Source organism: Aythya ferina, assembly GCF_964211825.1.
Source record: "Aythya ferina genome assembly, chromosome: 1".
Lineage (NCBI taxonomy): Eukaryota > Metazoa > Chordata > Aves > Anseriformes > Anatidae > Aythya > Aythya ferina.
In genome coordinates, this window is record NC_140296.1 from 14474904 (window position 1) to 14499421 (window position 24518).

General features: G+C 37.0%; 1 protein-coding gene across 3 annotated transcripts in view; it reads right to left on the minus strand.

Moving 5' to 3' along the window:
- Positions 1–24518, minus strand: part of TRPC6 (transient receptor potential cation channel subfamily C member 6) — a 99427-nt gene that overhangs the window by 24938 nt on the left and 49971 nt on the right. For all 3 annotated transcript variants that reach the window (XM_084505664.1, XM_084505663.1, XM_084505665.1), the window contains exons 2-4: positions 14243–15017; positions 7146–7331; positions 4929–5093 (exon numbers count right to left, since the gene is read on the minus strand). In XM_084505664.1, the coding sequence (XP_084361790.1) occupies positions 4929–5093; positions 7146–7331; positions 14243–14929 (1038 nt within the window). In that variant the 5' untranslated portion in view covers positions 14930–15017. The remainder of the gene's footprint in view (positions 1–4928; positions 5094–7145; positions 7332–14242; positions 15018–24518) is intronic.

Sequence of the window (24518 nt, forward strand, 5' to 3'; positions counted from 1 at the left end):
CCAGCTTACTCCCTTTTTAAAAAAATGTCATTAGGCCTCAGGAGGGTATGTTTATAGTTCTGTAGTGTCTTAATTTCCTTCCCCACTCCTTTAATGGAAACATCCTTAACCTTGTGATGACTATGCATGGCTTCAAAACAGTTTAGCATGACACTTAAAAAAACTAAAAGTTCCATAGAAGTTCACACTAGGCTGAACTTTTAGCAGTTATTTACTATAGGGGATAGCTTAAGAGTGCCGGTATTAATAGCAAAAGTCTTAGCTAGTTCACTGAGTTGGCAGCTGTAGAAAAATACTCTTATAGCATCTTGACAAAAATTTTATGGAAAGAATTGAAAGCAAGTGTCACAGATCCCAGGTGAAATATATGACTATTTGTGGTCTGGAAAAAAGGAGGGAAGACAGAAAGATGAATTATTGCCATAAGCATTTTTGCTACACTTGTTTCAATATCAAAATCAGATTTATGCCAACTTTACAATCAGCTTTTACAGAAACAAAGAATAAGAGGATGCAATGGTAAGGTCTCAGGCACAGAAAACATTAAGAAAATTAAACAAATATAAAAAGAAGGTACTCTTAAAGGAACACTGTCAAGGTTAGCAGGCACAACATTTGATCTTCTTTCTCCTCTATATATTATTCTGCAAATCCATGTCATTCATTGTTTCTCATTGTTTTCTGAGACAATCTTCAACAACCAATTATTTTGTGTTAACTACAAAAAAGAGCAGATATTTGTCATGGGAAAATATTTTGTTTCAGTCTAGCAAGGAACAGTCATAAACAACATGGAATAAAGCAGAGTTGGAAGATAAAGTACCTTGACCGTGTCCTTTTAATGCACTAAGCTTGTGTTCACAAACGAAGATGGGTTAGGAGACAGATGCCAGAAAGAGTCATAGCCAGGAAAAAAGAAAAAATATTGAGGGAAGTAGTGTTAATATACCTGTTGATCGTAAACTGAACTCCTAGATCCCCACCCCTTCCAAAAACAAAAAATAGCAAAATAATGTAGTAAAATACTCCCTGGAGGCAGAACTGACCACACCTGACTGATCACACAAATTCTGGAAGTTACTAGGACATTGGTACACGTAAGTGATCCAAGAAAATCTTGAAATGGCACTTTTTAAATCCTGAATCTCTTTATGCAGGGGACATAGGTCAGAAAATAGGACTCTGAGCAAGAAAATGTAAAACACTGCATGATCTTTCGGGATGTTGAGACTTTTCTATAAGCTAGAGTCCTTCTTTAATAGACTTTCACTTAGCAGTTTGACATAATAAATTCCTTCCCATTGCAGAGACCAAGGACATGGTGTTCTAAATGCTCTCTTTCTGTACCTTAAGTGCTTTTGATGGTTTCTGATCCTTTGTACTATAGTTTAGACACACTTTTATATATTGATTTTGGTTTAGGTTGCCCTGTGTGAAACCAGGAGTTGAACTCAATGATCCTCATGGGCCCCTTCCAGCTCAGGACATTCTAAGATTCTATGATTCTAGGACAAGATATGGTTAGTTATATTGCATATACCCCATACATAAGGTCATCTAAAGTGTCTGAGGACTTTAGTCAGTGATTAATGTTAGTCCTTCCATGTGAATCTGCAGAAACAGTCTGTATCATAACATTATAGAGTATGGCACTGATATAGAGAAGATAGGTCTCTGGGTAGCACATCTGTCACAAAGGAAAAAAGCCTGGTAACAAAAAGGGATAATGCATATACTTTTTAGGGGGAACATTTTCCAAGCTCCTCATGTACTGGACATAACACTAAATTTCTTTTCTTCCACTGCAGTGAAATAGAATATGTACAACCCTCAGAACATTCTAGAAACACATAGGGACTGATATTACTTTTTCAGAAATCCCAACACCAATGGGATGGGAACAGAAAAAGAAGACTGAATTTCAAATTCAGATCCCCATCTTGACCAGAGGTTGACTGAATTATGCATAAATTCATAAAATTATTAATATAAATTCTATTATTAATTATAACTGAAGAGCTCAGACTTTATAAAGATTCTTGTACAAAAGTGAAAATAATATTTCATCTTTCAAAATGTCATGCAACTAAATAGTATTTGAGAAGGTTTGGGTTAATTATGTCTGTAGTTAAACTAAACTACCAGACAGAAAATCAGAGCAAATAGTTCACAAAACTTTTGAAGTGCCTCTAAGTGGATCACCAGCTAAGCTGAGTGGATCACTCACTAAGAGGACATTTGTTGTTCAGAATCTAACACGGGTGAATTCCTGCCAAATCAACAGGCCTCTGTCCACAGCTTTCTCTGAAATTTCTTCCAGATGTGAAACTCCCAATATGCGCGTCAAGCTCAAAGTAAGTTTTTGTTTTGTTTTGTTTTGTGCTTTTTTTCCTAGAAGGAAAAGTGTATAGCTGCACAAGTAACTGTCTGAGATATTGTAACTGTTACAAAGACAATAAGGCTGCACCTTTTTTTTTTGCCTTTCTCAAAAATGGCATGAGAATTTAAAGAAAAGTATCAGAATAACTTCAATGCCAGTTGTTATTTTCACCATAAATACTGTCTTCTCTTCCTGCTGTTACTGAGACCTACAGTTCCATATCTGGAAAAAATATGGGTAATTTATCTCGGTAGGAAAAAGAAATTATAAAATTCCATCAGTTCATACACAGAATGAACTCCATAGATAGGTAGTGTTATAGATATAGATAATGTTCTGTATTGGAGCAATCCTATGGCAATCCTATGACATTTTTGTCCTAAAAAAAAAAAAAAAAAAAAAAAAAAAAGGAAACAGATTTTGAAGTATGAGTGAAGTACAAGAAAAGAAATTGCAACTGCTTAAAAAGATGGATTGAATTTTATATTTGCAGAATATAATGAAACATCCAACATATAGATCACAGGATGAGATGATTGAAAAGGAACAGATGAAGTGAAATGTTAAAGGATGTTGTCCCTTGAAACTTGACTTTGAAAAGCTACTTTGAAATAGCTTTTCTAGAATGTATGGTTGTTCAAAATGACTTTAAGATCCAATAAATCATTAAAAAAGGGAAATGACAAATAGACAAGTCACTGCTATAGCTGAAAAACAATTACTAAAGTGTTGAATCTCAGGGTGCGTTTTCAGACAAAAACATTCATAAAAATCCTAGTCACTATATAGAAAATTGAAAATAATATAACTGATTTTTATTGTTCGTACTGAAAGAAATGAAAAATACAGCAAAACAGAAAAGACCCACCTTTTCCCTCTCACAGAACAATAAAAAAAAAAAAAGAAAAAAGACTTCAATCCTCTCTGAAACTTCCTCTATCCCTGGAATCATATGTGCAATGGATTCAGCCTGCTAAAATCATAGATATATTGTGCTCTGTAAGTGTACTGGGTCTGGCTGGAATGTTAACTTTCCCTGCAGCAGCCCATACAGTGCCGTACTCTGTACTTGTAGCTGGAACAGCAGTGTTATCACACCAGTGTTGTGTCTACTGCTGAGCAGCAGTGGCACAGCATTGGGCCTTTCTCTAACCCTCCTAGGGGGTGGGCAAAAAGTGAGGAGAGAAACATCACTAGGGCAGCTGACCTAAACCAACCAAAGGGATATTCCATACCATGTGATATCACACTCAGCAATAAAAGGTGGAAACAGGAAGAAGAGGGGTGGGGTGGGCTCTCGTTGAGAAAACGTCGGTCCTCCTCTCGAACACCGGCTGCGTGCGTTGAGGCCTTGCTTCAAGAACGTGGTCAATCATCGCTCATTTGTGGGAAGTAGAGAGTAATTTCTTTCCTCTGCACTTCCATATAGCCTTCATTTATTTTGTTTGTTTTCCTCCCTTCTTTTTATTTTTCCTTTTCCCCTCCCTTTTCCCCTTTCCCTTTTTATTTCCCCTTAGTTAAATTGTTTAGTTCATGGTAGTCTTTATTTAATTATTATAATTATTTCCCTTTAATTAAATTATCCTTATCTCAACCCGTGAGTTGTTCTTTGCTTTACTTCTCCCCCTCCTCATCTAAAGGAGGGGGAGTGAGAGAGCGGTTGTGGGGTTTAGCTGCCCAGCACGGTAAAACCACCACACTGTAAGATCCTTACAAGATCCATTTGTTCCTTCTAATATACTCTCAAAGGAAAACTTCCATCAGTGTCCATTTGCAATGGATAGTGGCTAACCAACTAAAACAGAGTTTCAACACAAAGTTTGGAGAGATTAGAGACTGTAAACTGTCCACAGTGGAAAGGCTTTCCACAGTCTATATGTCACCCAAAGAGATAAAGTGGTAGTATCCAAATCCAAAACAACATCATGTTATAAATGGATGCAAGAGAGGCTGCGTGGCTGCTTTAAAAACCTAATGGAATACAATGAGCCACAGCACTGTCTTGACAAGCCAACACAATCCACCTTGACTAGGAAACCAATGATGATTGTGCTAATTTCTGGCTTCATGATCTTGTGACCTTTATCTACTCATTTTCCATAATCAAAAATAAAATTGCCTTTGAGGTAATTAGAGTCAACCCATAGCCAACGGGTTGACAATAGTCAACCCATTAGTCTATCTCTGAAAAATGGAAAATGAGGATTAGTAGTCAGCACTTGACTACTAATGCAGCAACTAATGAAGAATAGTTTGACTCATTGTTTCTACAGTTTCTACAAGATGACTCCTGTTCAGCTATGGTAACTTAACTTAATATACTTTGCATTTAACACAATACAGTTACCTGTCATAATTACAATTATCAGAACATATAATACTGCAGCCATTCTGTTCTAACCCAGCTTTAAAATAACACATTTCTGAAGCACCATCTGAGCACACCAGTAATTTATACATATACCCATGCTTCATCTGCCAGCCAGGAATCTACATGGAAATGTTATAAATATTAATAAATGGCCATTACAAGATTTCGTCAACTGACCTTACTGCAAGGAGCAATCCAGTAAGCCATTGAAAGGAAGGGCAGTCCTACTGCAACAGCGAGAACAACTAGAAACTTCACTGCCATGGTCTGCTGCCGCAAACCTGACAAATTCTCATACCAGATTGAGAGAAGTTGTTGCTGGCAGTTGGGATGTGCTACAAACTGTAATAGAGAAAAGAAACACAACAGAATATTACTATTAGAATACCTTTTATTAAAATAGTAGCCATGTGCAATGTGTTTGGACTGTGGGACTAGAAAAAACTCAGCTTATATTCAAAGGAGCATTAACAGGAGTATAAGAAAAAAGTTTTTTGATGAGTGTAATCTCCCAGCAATGCGCTTGTTGCTATTAGCAACAATAAATACATTAACTTAAAAAAGGGGTCCATCACGAACTAATTTCCTTCTAAGTGTAATTATCCATCAACTTTATCTGTGCAAACTCCACTTGCTTCCTACATCTCTGATTTTCATGTTGCTACCTCAGAAATTCCAAAACTTTAAGTCTTTCTGTTTTGCAAATGATGCTATACAGCGTTCAGTTATGAAAGAAAAAATACACCATATTTTCACATGCCATGTTGGAAAATATCACTTTTTCAGCTGACATAAGAATACCACTGTCACTTCTGCAGGAAATCAAGGAAGGGCTATTTGTAACTTGGTTATGGAATCTTTTAGACGTATACTGCAAAACTGAAAAGTTGGACTTGCAGCCCTCTTTTCTGTCAAAACTTCTGGAGAGTATAAGAAGCATCTTAAAATGGTAGTATTAATAAATGGTGGATTCTTCTGTGCATTAAAGTTTAAGTCTCAACATGGAAACACAATTAAAAGTTTAAATGAATCCAGTAGATTTTTCAGGAATAGTTCTCTTTGTTCTCTTTTATGTGACTGGCTGAAGGTGCAAGAAATGTCATCTAACAGGCAATGGAAAATGTTGAGAGCAAGTTCCCATTCAAGGCAGGATAAAGACTCAAACACTGTGAAGGACATGTTCAATGTTGTACGTTCCTTTTGAAAGTTTTTTTAGCTCTCTTTAGTGAACTTTGCTTTCCAAATGTTTTCCATGTTTGTGTTCATTTGCTGGTAGGTGCTCCTCAGTCAAAAAGGTTTTCTTCTTTTCTTTCATTCATGAACACTGTAAATATTGCTCACATATCAATTTTTAAGGTTTGACCCAGAGATGTGAACTCCATTTCCATAAAAAATTTGAAGCTCTTCCTGTACAAACTAGATCTGTATATTCAGTCCATACTGGATCTTTATGCATTCTGATTCCATTTCTGTTTTTTCATTAAAATAAGCAATTGATCATTTTCACGGTATTGATCTGATTTGTTTCATTATGTAGAAATTTTATCAAAGATCTTTCTGCTCTGAGATCAGACAGCCCTACTTCAGGGTAACCTGCTTTCTAAACATGTTCCTGAACTAAATCCTCGTGTCCCTCATTTGCACAAACTTCATCAAATAATTTCTCACATATATACATAATCTGGAACTTATCAACCTATATTATCCAAGAGAAGCTTCTGGGTAATTCAAGAGTCTGGGTGTAGCTACTAACTCAGCTTGATCCTATTCAATGAGTACATTTCAAATGCAGACCAAAGACTTAAATTGGCAATGGAAATGGAAAGTCAGCCAAAGAAGTGATGTCATGTTTTCAACACTGCCTGGTGCCTAGAGCCCACTGTAGTACTTTTACTCCTAGATTGTGTCTCCAATTATCCATACAGAAAAATATACATTTTCTGTGACACACATAGTTTCATTAAGTTCTCTCAATTTTCTAAGTAAGTCATAACAGCCTGACAAAAAATGGGTATCAATAGCACAAGACTGCTGTGCTATCATCTGTTTTTTATTAAATCTTATACTTTCCCAGGCTTCAGAATTAGTACAAATTTCTTCCACCTTTTTATTTTTTTTTTTTAAGTACACTAAAACTAAAACCAAGTAAATACCTAAAAAATTTGCATACAGCTAGTATTTTCTTAGAACCATTAAGTTGCATACTCACTGTGGCCAGTATCCACCCTGCATATCCATTTCTTTTTCATACTGCAAGCTATTTGGGGTGAGTATTCTTTTGTTTGTAAAATACACTTGAAAGAAGGGCCGAAATGTTCATTCAAATGTCAAAAGCTACCGTACCATAAACATTCAATAATCCCATGATTTCATGCCATCAACATAATTGCTTACTTTTTTTACTTCATACTTAATGGCAAGTTTTAAGCGGCTAAGGCTGGGGCGACCATGTTCTCCATTATTATGGCTCATCTCTACATCACCATTCAAAATAGCTTCCACTTCTTCTGTATTTCTGCACAAATCAAGGAGTCCAACTACAAAATCTTTGCATTGCATAGACAATTTCTTGTAATCATTCTGGAAAAGAAAGGAAGAAAGAAAGTGAATTGATGTTTAGAACAAACAGAGAAATACTTCTGCATTCCAGTTATACATTTGTTGAGTATCAATAGTTTTTTTGCATTTTGTTTTGCTTTCTTGTCGTAGGTTAACAGCACTTTTCTATCCAGCATTTACTTCCCCTGAATGTTCACAAAGATTAGGATACATCTCATCTTGGTCATTTAGACCATCAAGTTTTACATCTAGGTTACTTCTCAAGACTTACTTTATAGCCAATCAAAACTTTAATGAAACTTTTAGAAATACTGTATTTTAATGACTATTTCAGACTTTGGTGAGTCGGCCAAAATATTGCCCTGTAATGGCAAGTTCAGTTGGTTATTGGTTTAACTACCTGTTATTTTTCTCAGTCACTGATTACCAAATCCGTCACTGTAAACCACAATTCATTAACCACTACTTGCTCGCAGCTGTGTTTGGGTCACAAAAGTTAAATTAGGTAGATAGGTAGACAGATGCATACAGATATAGATGTAAATCTAAAGCTAAATAATGTGTATAGACTTATTACCCCCTGCTTAGTTCTTTTGAGAGATATTCTTATTCATATGTCACAATCTTCTGATGTTTTTAATTTTTAATAATTTTAATAATTTTAATTGACTAATTTTTACTAATTTTTAATGTCTTAAAAAGACGTAATTACTGTACATTTTTTCCCAAACAAAAGAATGAAGCAAAAAACAACAACAACAAAAGTCATACAGAAGTGCTCATGCAGTCTCTAGTTTCATGTTCAAAGTTGCCTTCTACAAACACTGTTACTACAGTGGAACATTTCTCCCTCTTCTGGTCTGTTTTTCATAGCATTCTCTCTTCTACCATTCTTTTTAAAATACTTCCTTATACTAACTGCCAACTAATGCACAGCCAGGAATACAAACCATTATCTGTAGTATGCAGGATATCCTAATTTATTTGCTGAGAGTGTAATTCATATATATTTGTTCTTTATTAAACATAACATACCAGGAGTTTATTACTTGTATATATTAAAGGATTGCATCTGAGTTTTACATTTCACTTCACTTATATGGATGCAAATATTCATAGATGCATACACATACCACTATAGGACTCCATAAGTGTTTGTGATTTATATGTTTAATAATGTAATGTAAGCAAGATAGCTCAGATTTGTCAGAGAATTTTGCATTTCTCTGCAGAGAAGACAGAAACTAAATAATAAAATTAACTTTTTCATGACATGTTGTATATTTTACTGTTGTATTATTTGTTTTCTCTCTATTCAAATGAATAACTATAGAGATTAACCAAAATCCCAACGTCCTGGCAGTTTAGAAAGACGCTTCTTGAGAGTAATATATCACCTTCTGTTTGGCTTTCATTTTTGTACCAGTGGCTAAGGTAAAACTTACTATTCAATCATTTTAATACTGAAATGTTCTCAGAGTTAGAGGAAAAGCAGCTTTTTGACATTCCCAGGCAAAGGAAAAACAAAGAATCAACCTATGTACGTATGTACCTTTTTAGGTACAATGAACAGTTCTAGGCTGATAAATATATGTGATAAATATATGTGCATACACAGTCACACTGGTGACTGAGACATGACATTTTGGATTTTGAGGATTTTCAAAACAGTATGTGAGGAGACCATTACCCCATGGTGGACACCAATGTCTTTGGCCATTTTCCAAACAAAATTCTTTATTCTAATGAAGAATATATATTTTTTTCTGTGTCCCTTGTTTCCTCAGTGCACAAAAATGTGTAGTAACAGCTGAAATGGTTAATTGCAATACATGCTTCTCACCATCTCCCTGTCTCAGTCACAGATGCACAGTCACTTCCCCTCCAGTTCTCCTGTCTCTTACCATTAATGTGAACCAAGAGAAAATGGTAATTTGTTTGGCTTAACTCACTTTCTAAAATAGCCAACAGCACATTGAGAATTCCACAAGTTTGTGTTTTTGTTTTTGTCTTTTTACTGCAAATCATAAACAATGAATTAAAAAAGCAGCCCTACAAGACTTAAAAAGGCAGTTTGCAATTAATTTACATTTAGAGGCTCAAAAGAATCAGCCCTTAATTCTGCAAGCAGGTAGGTGTGTGCTTTATTTTATGTGTGACAAAGTTGGTTCCAGGCTTCTCTGAAGTTCAGGAAAATCTCCGCTTTGCCAAATGTTGGCAAGCCAAGGTTGAGGGATCAGCATCCCAGGCTGCTCCCACCCTGCAAAAGGAGGGTGAAGATTTGGGGTAAGCACTCTGGAGAAGGATGAACAGGACCCTGGTGGCAGAGGAATGACAGGAGGGATGGGGATGGCAGTGGACGTTGTGTCCAGCAGTGTCACCTGTCCTTCCTGGCAGTCTGTCCTGGTGGTCTGGGTAGGAAAGCAGAGGCCACTGGGCCGACCACATCCTGGGCCAGCCGTTTGCCTCACCTCTGACCCCATGAGCAGGACAGCAGTGTTGGCACCACCACAACTGATCCTCCCAGAAGAAAGGAGCCCTCTCTACGCTGCCTCCTGTGAAAAGCCACTGGCTCCTGGTGGATTTAGGATTTACCAGTGCCTTGGTAGGGACCCCCCAAAAGTGGGTCCTAAATGTTGGACCTAGGCATCTAAGTAGGTAGAGAAACATATTGTCCCCCTTACAAATGAAGCCTTTACCCCTTCCATGTCTCAGGTGTTCATCTCTAAAAGATGATGATAACCTTTCTCTAAAAGAGCAATGAATACCCACAATCAAGACTTGGGACCCTAATTCTGTAACAAGGGTTAACTGAAAACAAACAGAAAATCAGGCTTTGAGTTGATAGTTTGGATTTTGATTCTCATCAGGAAAGAAAACTTAAAAGACTTTATTGGGGTATTAATTTACACCAAACAGCAACGCATCTACATTTATTGAAAAAAAAAATATTTTTCCACTCCATCACATTATATAATAAAACAGTGTGTTGCCATTATAGCTGCAGAGAACTCTGCATTCAATGCAAATCTTATCCTTTTTGAACAGCGCTGGGCCACAGCTGTCCCTCTCAAAACTCCAGGCCATATCTCTGCAGGACAACATTTGTCAGATATCATCTTCATACTTATGGACAGAGCAGAGATATTAGCTCTAGGGTGGGCAAAGAATTTAGATGAAAGAAAATACAAACACAATACTCCAAATAAGGATTCATATGCTATCAAACCTCATAAAGCTGCTCACTTAGCTATGTTGTACAAAGTTAAATTAAATGGCTTTCAGAAAATCTTGCAGATTTCAAAATTTCTCGGGAAGCCTACATTAACTGTGTGCTTGGTACAGAAATACTACACACAACAGTCCAGTTACTCTTTCTTCAGCAGTCATGCTCTACTTTTTTCTGTATTTATCCATAATAAAGAATTATCCTCCAAAACACTTATAAGGACAATTCCTACAGATGTCTGAAGCAAAGAAAGGAGCTTGTTCCAGAGAATAGTGCTTTCTGCTGAGTATGGGATTTGAAATTGGGTCTAAATCACAGTTTCATGGTTAGTGTTATCTCAAATAATACTCCATCAGCACTGAAAAATAGGTGAATTTTAAAACAGTATATTGCCAGTAAACTCAATTTTCATTTAGAAATGTTTTAGAATATTTCAAATGGCTCAGGTAAACCCTAGGTGGAGCTAAAGATTTACCATGTCCAGCTAATCCATGCACAGAAGACATACTTAGATTACACTAACATGTGTAACACATTTTAACCAAATCCACATTTTTATTCATAATCTACACTCCGAACAACTGTAGCCAACTCCTGAAGAAAGTAAGGGTAACAATTTTATAGATAAATTGCTGGGATATAAGCAGTGATACGAGCTGACAGGATCACAGACAAGCCCAGACAGAATAGATGATGGTGTCCATTTCCTGCAGCTTTGTAAACACAACCTTTGTACTGTCTGCATTGAACCTAAGCCAGGTAGTTTGCAGTCAAGCCCCAAGGTTGTGTAGATATTGTAAATGTTACTACTTACATACAGTGTAAATGTTAACACTTTTCATTGCACATACATGTATAAATATATTCCCCTGTCTTTAATGTTTATCCAGAATGGCCTTATAATTTTAGTACTTACAAAAATGTTCCTGAAAGACCTTACGTCACCAGCTGCCTGCTCCTGGTTAAACCTTAAATTAACAGAGACTTAAACTTCTGTGTTGCCTTGTGCTCTTGCTCCTCACTGTTCCTATTCCTTTCACCCTACCCTAAAGCACGTGTGTGTCCCCAGCAGAGCTTGGCTGACTTATGCTCAGCAATATGGAGCTGCTCTGCCTCTTGTCCAGCCTCCTGCTTCTGCTGAGTGACAGTACCTCAAAATCTCATTTGCAATTCTTCACACAATATTATCCTGTAAGCAGTAGACAACAGCAACAAAAGAGGAACTTTTTTTAAAGGTCACTTGGGGTTGAGCCAGGTCACACAGTATAAGGTCCTCCTCATGGAACAGCAGTGCAGGCTGCAGAAGCCTGTTGTCTGAACCAGTCCATCTTTTCTCACACCTGTGCTGCATTTCCTGGCCCTGGTGGCACCAGGGACAAACACTGTGCCCCCTGTTCACCCCATCAGTTCTGTACTGCAGCACGCATCTGAAGAACAATTCTTGCTGACAGTTCCAGATGATGATTTTATTTAACAATCTTAACTTGTGTCACTCCAACTGTGGTAAACGGAGCTATACAGTCCCTACAAATCAGACATGCCATTGATCTCAACATAGCTGTGAACTTAACAGGCTGCATTTATGGTGTATAAAAATGTTTTTCTCTTCTGTTCTAAATTTACTCCCCTTTAAGTTAATCAAGTCCTTTTGTTCATATCTTCAGCAGCTGCTAAAGCAAAAGAAACAAGAGTATGTGGTTTAAATACTTTTCTCTAAACTGTACATGCAAGCACTGGATAAAACCTCTGTCCCAAGGTCCTAACGATTTCTGCCAGGGACTCCATGGGGCAGACTTCTATCCTCTGCATTAAGCTGAAATGTTTTTTCCAGACATTGGTCTTATTGATATAAAATAAAAATTCTCCCCTGTTCCTATCCAGCAGTTTAACTCTTGTTTTTTAGATCCCCTTGCACATTCCACCTCCTTTTTTTCCCTCTTAAAGAAAGATTTCAGCTTCCTGTATATGGATTGGTGCCACAAAGATACAGTGCAAGCATGAGTTAGGAGCAACTAATTCAGATTTGAAGCATCTCAGCTCAAGTCAGCTAAGCAAAGACAGGTTCATGACCTTGAGAACTGTGCTTAAAAGCCGTGTTTAAAAGATTAACATTAAATATTGATCAAGACAACTTCACACTCTTCCTAACACAACATAAGAAATGATTCTTTTAATGCTTTGGAGAGGGTTTGCTCTCCTGGTAGAGAAGACTAGATATCATGCTGTGTCACAGTAATATCATATATTAGCACCTTCTTTCAACAGGGTCCCAGTTCAAGTGATGTTAGTTAATCTAAGTGTTCTGGTTTGGACTGGGATTAAGTTTTGTTTGTTTGTTTGTTTATTGTTGTTTTTTTTTTTCATAGAGGTTTGTATCATGCTGTATGTTTGGATTTTGGATGAAAATATTGGTGATAACACACTGATGTTTTAGTTGCTGCAGAGCAGCGCTCACATAGACCAAGGACTGTTCAGCTCCTGGTACTGCCCTGCCAGCGAGATACCTGGGAGTGCACCAGGAGCTGGAAGGGGACACAACCAGGAGCTGACCCAGACTGGCCAAAGGGATGTCCCATACCATATGATGTCATGTTTAACAATAACAGCTGGGGGCAGTTGGACGGGGAAGCTGCCATTGCTCGGGGACTAGCTGGGCATCAGTCAGCTGGTGGTGAGAAATCTTGTGCATTGCTTGCTGTTTCTTTGCTTTTTTTTTTTTTTTTTTATGAAACTGTCTGACTGGTGGAGCAGTGAGAGAGAGCCTGTGGGTTCTTAGCTGGTTCTTAGTTAATTAACCAAAAGGGGTTAAACCACAACAGTGTCATAATTAACAATGCTTATGTTTTGTCATAATTAACAATGCTTATGTTTGAACAAGGCCCACGTGGCAGTTACTGAAAGCAAAAAGCTTCTATCTATGATTCTTACAGTCTTAAATAATAGAAATAAACTGGGAAATAGAAATATTTTTTTAGGCTGCACACCAGTGTATCCACACACACACACACACACAAAAGAATATTCATGCTCCAAAGATCTAATGGGCACTGAATCTCTGGGTCTATTGATTTTGTTTCAAAATCATGCATTTGTGTAACATTACAAATTCTATATAACATTGAAAAAGTCTTTAACTTCGCTGAGTTCAACTATAACCAAGTATAAATTAGTAAAAGACAAGAAGAGATGAGTAGAAACACAAGAGAAAAGCTATGCATTAAAAGGGAAAAGAAGGACATTATTTAGAGTCCTTTTAGTGAATAACTGTAAAATGTTGTAAGAAATGACAAAAAGTTTTCAGTTCAACTATGAGAAAATAATGAATGTGTGAGGTTTTGAGTAGAATCGTTCAATTTGGCTTGCATAAGTGACAAAACTGTCCAACCTTAGTCTCCTCTTTCCCCTGTCATAAACCAGCTTCTCCCACAAGTTTGAAGGTCAGGTTGTGCCTCCTTTACTATCCTGCCTGATAGGATGTGGCACTGGCACCTTCTACACACATGGTATGAATTACAGTCAGCACAGAGCAATAAGTTCCCAGAAATTTAAATGTTCCATTCATGAAACAATTACACATTTCCCCATGTTATTGTTCTTATTAATGAAGCTGATGCCAATGTCTTCCTGTTCAAGGAACACGAGAAAAGCCTTTAATTGAACTTCATAATTCTGTGTCTGTCAGAATAGGTATCGTTCTACTCACCTTAAACTCTTTTTCAATATTAGCAAGCACGGCCAGCTCATTACTGAGCTCTAAGGCAGTCATTACGGGGTCTTCACTGGATAAAGACAGATAAGCAGGGCTGGCTAGACCTTTGTAGGCATTGATTCTGGACCGAGAATGGCTGAAAGAGTCATGCTTTTGTTTCTGATTGCATTCACTGCATTTACAGAAATAGTCATGTGGCCTATCGATCCGAGCCCCTTTTCTCAACAGAGTGTGGACGATCTCATACTCATGGCAGTGAGCAGCCAGGATGATTGGTGTAACATCATGGGAAAACCGTGTTCCATCTTCATCATATGCATAGAAGTCATCATGCTGGAGCTCTGACTGGCTTGGACTTAATGCAAGCCTCTTGCCTTCTGCAAATGCGGGATGGTTTAGGATGGCTTCCACTATCCGAACGTAACCTTTGCTAATAGCCAAAAGCAAGGCATCGCCAACCCGAGACAGGTTCTCCTTCTTCAGTAGAAGTTCTGTGATCTCCAGGTGCTCATTGGCAACTGCTAGCTGCAAGGCATTCTGCCCCATATAGTCCACACAATTGACATTGAGTGAGGGGCAGTCTTCTAGCATTTTGCGAATCACCGGGATATTTCCATATTCTGCTGCATCCAAAAAGCGTTCCTCCTCAAGAGAAAGACTTGTTGAGCGGTCATTAAACATATACGCTGGCCCTCGACTGGCCTGCCTCCTCCCCTTCTCCCGGAGAATAGTCTGTCGTCGTAGCGCTAGTCTATTTTCATTGCCTCGGCTGTGTGGAAATAAAGAAAGTATTAATTCTGCTGTATGCAAGGGCATGTCCATTTTAAACAATAATTAATAAAAATATTTTTTCATCATTTATCTGCAGCATATTTTTAATGCAGTATGAAGACCAGAAATTCTGTCTTTGATGCATTTGTAACTACTGTCACTGCACAGATCTGGAATCTATAGTGCGCTACACTTTCTTTCAACAAGAAGAGAAAGCCCTAGTCAATCATCATTTAAGAGTACATTTCTTTTCTTATTTCTTCCTTCATAACTGTTGCATAAACTTCAGTGAAACTGGATTCTGCTTTATATTACACAGGTAGAGTAACAGTTTTAAAGGCAAGGTTCTTTTCCAGGTTTACACAAAAAAAATCCTCTTTTTCTCTCGTACTTCTCTATCTACACAATCTTATCTTCTCAGCATTGTCTCATATCCCAAGCTTTCCTCCGATATGCATAGTCACTTCATGAAAAGAGTGCTTCTTATTACAATCTAGGAAAAAAGATAGCATTATAATAACATTTGTACATGCTAAGATTTGACTTTTTGGCTAGAAGAATATTCTTACCAGAAAACATTCAGATAAGTTTGTGAATTTCTTCAAGAAAAGCAAAATTACGTTTTCCTGGATGAATGTACTACTTTATGACATCTTTGCTTGCCCTAGCAGGGATATTTTGAGGACCTTCACTGTAACAGCTCAGTAGCAAAAAAGAATATCAGATCTCAAGTTGCATATATTTGAAATACAGAGACGACTTGGAGAACAGAGATGCAAGGTGATATGTGCAATGACTGCCTCAGTTCAGACACTGATGGTATCAACAGCACCCTGTAGAGAAAATAGCCCGGGTCTGCTCTGCTGGTACGAGGAGACACAGTGACACCTCATGAGCATAGGTGTCAGGTGGCCCTTCAGAAAGCCACCAGTCCCTACAGATGCCATTTCACCCAAAGCTTTTTTCTTGGTCTACTTTAGTGCTAAGTCACAGCTCAGAGTGAAGCTAAGTTGCGGTGTGAAAGGGGTCAGCAGCCATGGAACAAGGGATTAAACAGCAGGACACATGAACATGGAAATTTTCCAAAGAGCCACCTGCCTCAGAAAAGCAGGCAGGAAGACTTCAATTGATTTTATTATTTTATTGGCATCACCACATCAGCAGTGCTACTGATAGTAGTACTAGTGTCTAGCCTACATTTTTAGCCTGATTTATCCTCTTTGCCCTGATGGTGTTTTTATGATATCTAGAATTGGCTGCTCAGTCATAAATTGAATCTCTACACAATAAAAGTGTATCTGCTGCATTGTATGACATCTCTTCCTCCACAACTCCACAATCCTTTTCATTATTACAGTACATAACCTTGATATTCCCCTATTAATTCAGCCACTTAATGGCTTGCCTCAAAATCCTGCCAATTCTTGCCTAATGACAGCTCTGAAATGCGAACCATCCTTTTGTTTCTACCACAGAAATCCACATCCTTCACTTAACTTCTCTTACTCATTAACTATTCATTTATTAAAACATAAAATGAACAATTTCAAAACTAAGCTTGTTGAGGAATGTTTAATTACCTGCTGTGGTTTTTTTTTCAGGGCAAAATATGATACATTCTTTTTAACAAGAAGAAAATCTAATTCATGACACTGCTGTCTCAGAACAGATCCTGATCCTCAACAGAAATTCAATTGCAAATCATTTTCTCTCCTGAAATTACTGTTAAACTACACAATATTCACTACAACTTCACCTTTTTCCTTTTTGAATGGTAACTTAATGACTCTTTACATATGTAAGCTCAAAGATACTTCAGTATTTTCAATATTGCCACAAAATAATAACTGCAAGCAACATTTTATTTATTAAATACATACCAATTAATATGATTTTGAGTATTTAAATGACAAAGTAAAAAAAAAAAAAATCAATCACTTGAATCAGTGACTCAAAACTTCTTCACAAAAAGTAACATTACAAAATATCTTCTAGTAATAATCTTCTAAATTGTTTATATTTAATTTTGCTGTACATTTCCTTCCTGCCTTTTATATTCTCTGTTTCAGAGATATAGTCCTTTCCTCATTGGAAATGCTTTGAATTGTCAACATCTTAAGTCCAATAGGGCAATTACTTTTGCAAGATATGAAAGGTATGAAATAAAGAGTAACTCAAAATTGACAATTATAACATTATTCAATATGCAGACAATACTGATAATGTATGACAATGGCAAGTTTATAGCCTTTCTTGGGCCTATGTCATGGTATGGAATAGAGTTAGACCCCATCCTCTTCTACTCATTGAGATCTGTGTTGAGGACTGTCTCAACACAGATCTCAATGAGTAGAAGGACTTGGTTCAAAGCATACATGAGAGCATGGATATATATGCTGATGTCTTATAGGTAAATTGCTGGTTGAAAAAAAATCCATCCATATTTCCACATATTTTATAAATATACATATATTTATAATTGTATGTGTTGAAAAGTCCACCTTTGAAGAAGTTTCACAGAAAACATGAAAACTAAAAAGATGATAACGTAACTGGCATTGTTGACAATATTGGTGCTAAAAACAGAAATTCACTAAACAGAAGTCATTTTTTTTACCTACCTGCAAGTGTTTTAGTGGAAATGTGTGTGCTAAATTGAATGCAGGACATAAGTGGTAGAACAGAACCACCTAAGCAGAGAAACTAGGTGCTCACAATAACAAAATGAAAGTTTTATTATTGAAATTAAACATACTTCTTTTCAGTATTTGTTACAAATTAATAGAACTATGATTGAAATACAAGACACGTTATAGAGCACATTAGTTATATCTTACATAAGTCTGAGTTTCCAGCCCAATTAATAAATTTAAAGTAAAAATTCTCTAATATCCTGATCAGTCTGGAAACCATGCAGCTTTTTAACCCCTTTTTTATTTCTTTACTCTGTAAAAGCCATTTTAAGTTATTTTCTCAGAGTGAGTTTTGCCTGACTCAACAGGCAGTAGGAGCAGACAATAAGTAACAAGTGTCTATAGTGTACTATCTTTAATCTATTTATTGTGTTTATCAAAGGAAAGATTTTGAGAGATTTTATTTAATGGAAATATATATCAGCATAAGTTACTACAAGTCATAACCATCTTCTAAGAAAAATCACTGCAACACCTATCACATTAGAAATTGCCAGATGACCCATATTCTCTGATATAAATCTTAATTTACATCAATTTTACATCAATTGATGTAAAAATTAATTTACATCAATTAATTCTAAAGGCCCAAACCACACCCTTTTAAGAAATATTTGTTGTTTTGCTCCCACTGGTATCACAGTATCTCCCTCAAACCTTACTCCATCCATTTTTCTCCTGTTCTTTCCATATGTGCAGCAAATATGTACATGAATACTCCTCCTGATAATATCTACTATCCAAAAAGCCATGATGGCTCTCCTTGAGAACAAGGGAAGTGTTCTCAAAGACTAATATCACTTTAATAAGTTTAAACACTTCAGCTTTTACAATTGATAAAGGTAAATGGACACCATTACACAAAGGATTCAGAGCACGAACTTCATGTCTTTGCAGATGATGTACTGAGTATAGGACAGTTATCACCATTCATATAACATAATTTATGTTTATGTTAGCCTAAGACAAATAGCCTAACTTCACTGCATCTGCTCAAGTCATGATAATACATCTCCTCTGCTTATCCTTATCCTTCTGATTCTATCTTTTGGCAGAAACATTGAGAGAATAAATGTACATGCAGCGAGGGCATTAGGAAAGTTAAAGTTCAGCTAGAGTTAAAAGTAGCAAAGGATGACTGAAGACCAGAAAAAACAGCTTCTGAGAATAAATAGCAGCACAAGGAGGGCTGAAGAATTCATGTGGACCCACTGTTCAAAAGGTGGTAGATCTAGAGACAAAGGACATCATAGGTCAGACAGTTACTCAATGCTTTCTCTGCTTCAGTTTCTACCAGGAAAGTCTGTGCCCAGACCTCGAAAGTGCACAAGCCAAGCAGCATTATCTACATTCAGCGATGTAGATATACATCAGTCCTTGCATCCAGGGGACAGAGGGAGCTGACAGATGTCATAGCAAAGCTGCTTTCTATCATCTCTCAGAGTGCATAGTAACTAGAGGAATTTTTATTCATAGGAAACAAGTTTGCCCACTTTTTAACCTCCCCATTGGCTTTTCAATTTTGAATAAGCTAACCACTGAATTGCAATGGCAGAAAAGTCTGAAATGTATATGCCATCTTATTGAGCAGCATTCTGGCAAGCTGCATCTAGATACTTAGTCCTGAACTACTTCTTTCTTCTTGATCTATGCAGCTTCATTTATTGATAAATGTTATTTAAATAATTTACACTTACATTATTTGAATAGACAATAAATTCAGCCTATAATAAAGTATCATAATTTTAAAAATTCCTTCAAAAAATAGAGATATATTCAGCGTAGATTACCGCGTCTTATATAACTGATTCAAAATACATATTTTCACCTGCCTTGCAAAAATAATCCAGTACTAAATGATGTTGCTAGCTTTTGATCCTTATAAAGTCAAAGGAAACAACCTCTTGAGTTAGAAGATTGGTCAATTTTTTTACTGACAGACTAACTGAACTTCAGTTAACTGACAAAAATCTACAGTTCATTAAACACGTTCATTTTTTAAATAATAGAAACTGATTATGTTTCTATTCCAGCAACACATTCAGTATGATTTATCAAAACAAAGAATAATCATTGCTAGTAAAGAACACTTAAAATCAGCTTGTTTGTCCAGTAACATTTCCTCTTTCCTTGCCTGAATTTATAAGAAAATCACTGCTTAAACGGGAAATTAAATATATACATTCCCTAGACAGTAGCTCGTCTTCTGGAGCAGAACTTATTACAGACTGAAATAGAATATTTTTGTATTGTTCGCTGTAGCACATCTCTGATGCAGATCTCTAAAATTTCAGTGTAATCCATTTTCAATAGTTTTTCCCTGCATCGATATATTTTATATGTATGAAATGAATTTCCCGTTACACCCATTTGCAATTGCAATTAATTAAAGTTAAGGCTCTGTAATTAAAACTGGTTCTTGTAGCACAAGACTCTAAGTATGTTTAATTGTAACAGAGGAAGCAAATTATTCTACTTTATTATTTTCTGTTTAATTAGATACACGGAGTAAAAATTAATTCAGTAATTTGTTAAGAAAGGTATAAGATATTTGGTTGCCTCCAAAAGAAGGGAGAACTTGCTGTTCCAGAAGAGGATGTTCAGTGTTATGCTCTGACATTCTTAAATTTATTTCACCATTACAAGGGTCTTTACATTCACTTTTTTATCAAGATACCTATGTTAGCACCTATTGGCACAGACTCTGGCCACATAATTCATGAAGCAACATGAAATATTAGCCTTTACAATATATTGAATACTGTTGGTTGAAAAAAATAATTAATGCACTTTTGTGGGAATGTAGTCTAAAGGACTAACTCATTTCTAAGAGCCAGAAAGACCAAACCTGGAATACCTGCATCATTTTGGGTACCATATTACAGGAAGTATTCATATAAAATAAGAAATGTAACACAATGGAGCAGAGTCACACAGTCTCCACTGTATTTTCAACTTAAAGCACAATAAAGTTGACTTTGTGAATTATACAGGGTCATATTCAACTCATGTCTACCATAGAAACAGTATGATTTTTCTATAAATTGATTTTGATTTACTCTCTAGATAAAGAAGAATTCTGCTGTCTACCTTTAGTATTTATTTTAGGATAGCATAAATATTCATGTGGAATACCTGTACTTTTCAATTATTCAAAAAGGATCCTAGCTGATTAGATGAGATTAAGGCCTCCTTTAATGTATATAATTTAGTAGGAATGTGGACCACCAAAGAATCATGGAGTCAAGTCCATGCACAGAAAGCCACAAAGCACACAAACCATCTCAAAAAATTCCCATAAATATATCAAGTTCTGCCTTAAAGGAAATTGCTGTTTTCCTGGGGTTTTATTTTCTCTCACTAATCCCACTTAAAAACTAATCCTGAGTTTGATTGTTCTTGCAGTTAGAAACATTCATCTAATTTTCAGTCTAAATGTAATAATGGCCAATTTATATCTATTTGGTTTTGTTTGGAAACCAGAATTGTCTTTCAAATTAAGTAGCATTTTCCCCTGACAGTGTTTACTTGCAACACACAAATACGAAGCAATCATACACACTCTCAAACTTCATTTTGCTGAGCTAAATCGAGCTAATCTCATTTCCTGCTACTTCCATGCATTAAACCTGCCACAGAACAAAACCCCACTCAATGACACATTCCTAAACCATACAGTAATTCCACATCAATATTTGCAGTAAAATGATTAGCAACCATTTTGTGTTTAAATGTGCATCTTCGGCTATCTCACTGGTGCACTTACATCCAAGACATCATATGGGCATTAATGACTCTTCTGGAGGACAGAGATAAGTCTCCTGCCTTTGCTGACTTTCCTTAATCAGCTTTCAGGAAGTGAGAGTCTAATTTACAAAATGAAAGAACTGTGTTGAAAGATCCTATTTCAAACCTCAACTCTTTTCAAGGACACCGACTTTCCCTATGAAGAGCTGTTGAGCTGGGAAAGTCTAGGAGTGAGAAACAATTGTGAGCATCTCCAGCATCATAATCCTAAGTAGAAAGCATTTTAGAAGAGTCTGTAATAGCAGAAAAAGTCTGAATGAGCATGGGTGGTGACAGCACAGCCCCCTTCTCTTTTTCATTTAATCATGTAAAAGGCTTTATTATATTCAAAAATTCAAAGACCTTAACTACATATTTTGTAAGAGTACTCTGTTAACTCACTTTAACTCAGGCTTTGGCTTAACTTCAAAATTTTATTACCTCTGGAGTAAGATTATACAGCTTCTTAGGAAATTAGAACATATAAACTCAATAAATCCAATTATGCCTCTGTCTTCATGACCATGCTTTAGTGAGAGAGATTACACTGAAGCCATTAACTTAAGTAAATTCATGCACAAACAGACATAATGACCATAGTTCTCATGAAGAGGAAATAAATGTGTAATGCAAATCTACAGGCTGGAAGCATGGCTAAGGAAAAAAAGAGGGTAGCGACTGCCAACAGCATCCTAAATAAAAATATTAAAGTCATAAATACTCCCAGAGCAAAGAGAATGAAAGAAGTATAGTATATGGCCACACTGGCTTAATTACAAGTTACTCAATGTCCTAAAGTCAAGAATTATGAAAATTTGCCAATTACTAAGCATGAGAATAGCTTCAACAAGCCGAAACAATGTCAAAAACATAGTAATCATCTCTGAATCACCTCTCTGGGTGAGCTTCCAGAAAACCTGAAAGAGCCACAGACTTCATTTAAAAAAATCATAGATTCATAGAATATCCCGAGTTGGAAGGGACCCATAAGGATCATCGAGTCCAACAACAAAGATAAAAAGTGATGTAAATGAAATCAACCATTTTCAAATTTAATTTTCAAAAAGTGTTGCTGAATTTCCAATAATTAGTAATTAGCTACAAGATCAGATACTAGTAGCACCAAATAAGGCCCTCAGCTGCAAACACCGAAGAATAAATCATCTTGAACCAGGCAGGAGCCTTGTATATGCTGCAGGTCTTTAGACTTTCATTGCTGTGACACATAACATTCTAAATACAAACTAAAGAAAGAAGCTGAATGAAACCTTGAAGAGGAAGCGCAACTCTGGAAAATTGTAGTTATCAATCTAAGATTATAAAGACAAGTTGCTCAGAAAATCTGACTTAGATGTGGTACTATTTAGTATTTTCAATAAATTTTCTGGATGATAGAATAAAAACTCCATGTTTTACATTCTCACAGGAACTTAGTTTGGGAGGAATCATAAACAGGAGGAAAGCAATGTCAGAATTTTGAATGGGCCTGACAAGAAGTGGTCTAAAATAAAAAACAATACAGAACAACTGGAATTAGTCTAGTAGGTAACAACAGAACCAATCAAGAGTCTGGAAGATGTAAAATAAAGTATGAGCAGGTTTTGTTTGATCTTGAGAAGACTGAAGGAATTTAAATAGTGTTCAAATTATTGTGTAAGAGGGGAATAATTTGTCTCTATTTAGTAAGCTGTATTGGTAAGTACCCTGCACCTCTGAAAACCCTAAAACTTGTTGATAAGGTATTTAGAGAAGAGAGAATTACTTGTATATTCTACTCTTCTACTTTCCCTTACCTTTTCCTTATATGTATATATAAAATATGTAAATATAAACATATCTGGTATATAACAATATATAATATGCAATTTGTAATACACATATAAAATTATATGTTTCCCATAGGATCCTACTGGACAAAATGTCCACCATACAGCTAAATAAAAACATCATACGATGGGTGAGCAATTGGCTAACGGGCAGGGCCCAAAGGGTTATGGTAAATGGGGCTGCGTCAGGCTGCATCAGGCTGGCGGGCGGTCACCAGTGGGGTCCCTCAAGGCTCCATTTTAGGGCTGGTACTTTTCAATATTTTTATAAACGATCTGGATGTAGGAATAGAGGGTATTTTGAGCAAGTTTGCTGATGACACCAAACTTGGAGGAGTTGTGGACTCAAATGAGGGCGTAAAGGCCTTACAGAGGGATCTGGACAGGTTGGAGAGCTGGGCGATCACCAACCGCATGAGGTTCAATAAGAGCAAGTGCCGGGTCCTGCACCTGGGACGGGGAAACCCTGGCTGCACGTACAGACTGGGCGATGAGACGCTGGAGAGCAGCCTAGAAGAGAGGGATCTGGGGGTCGTGGTAGACAGCAAGTTGAATATGAGCCAGCAATGTGCCCTGGCAGCCAGGAGGGCCAATCGTGTCCTGGGGTACATCAAGCACGGCATCGCTAGTAGGTCAAGGGAGGTGATTGTCCCACTCTACTCTGCGCTGGTGCGGCCTCACCTCGAGTACTGTGTGCAGTTCTGGGCACCACAGTATAAAAAGGACATGAAACTGTTGGAAAGTGTCCAGAGGAGGGCTACGAAGATGGTGAAAGGCCTGGAGGGGAAGACGTACGAGGAACGGCTGAGGTCACTGGGCCTGTTCAGCCTGGAGAAGAGGAGGCTGAGGGGAGACCTCATCACAGTCTACAACTTCCTCGTAAGGGGGTGTCGAGAGGCAGACCTTTTCTCCATTAACACTAGTGACAGGACCCGCGGGAACGGGGTTAAGCTGAGGCAGGGGAAATTTAGGCTGGACGTCAGGAGGGGGTTCTTCACAGAGAGGGTGGTTGCACACTGGAACAGGCTCCCCAGGGAAGTGGTCACTGCACCGAGCCTGTCTGAATTTAAGAAGAGATTGGACTGTGAACTTAGGCACATGGTCTGAACTTTTGGGTAGACCTGTGTGGTGTCAAGAGTTGGACTTGATGATCCTTAAGGGTCCCTTCCAACTCAGGATATTCTATGATTCTAT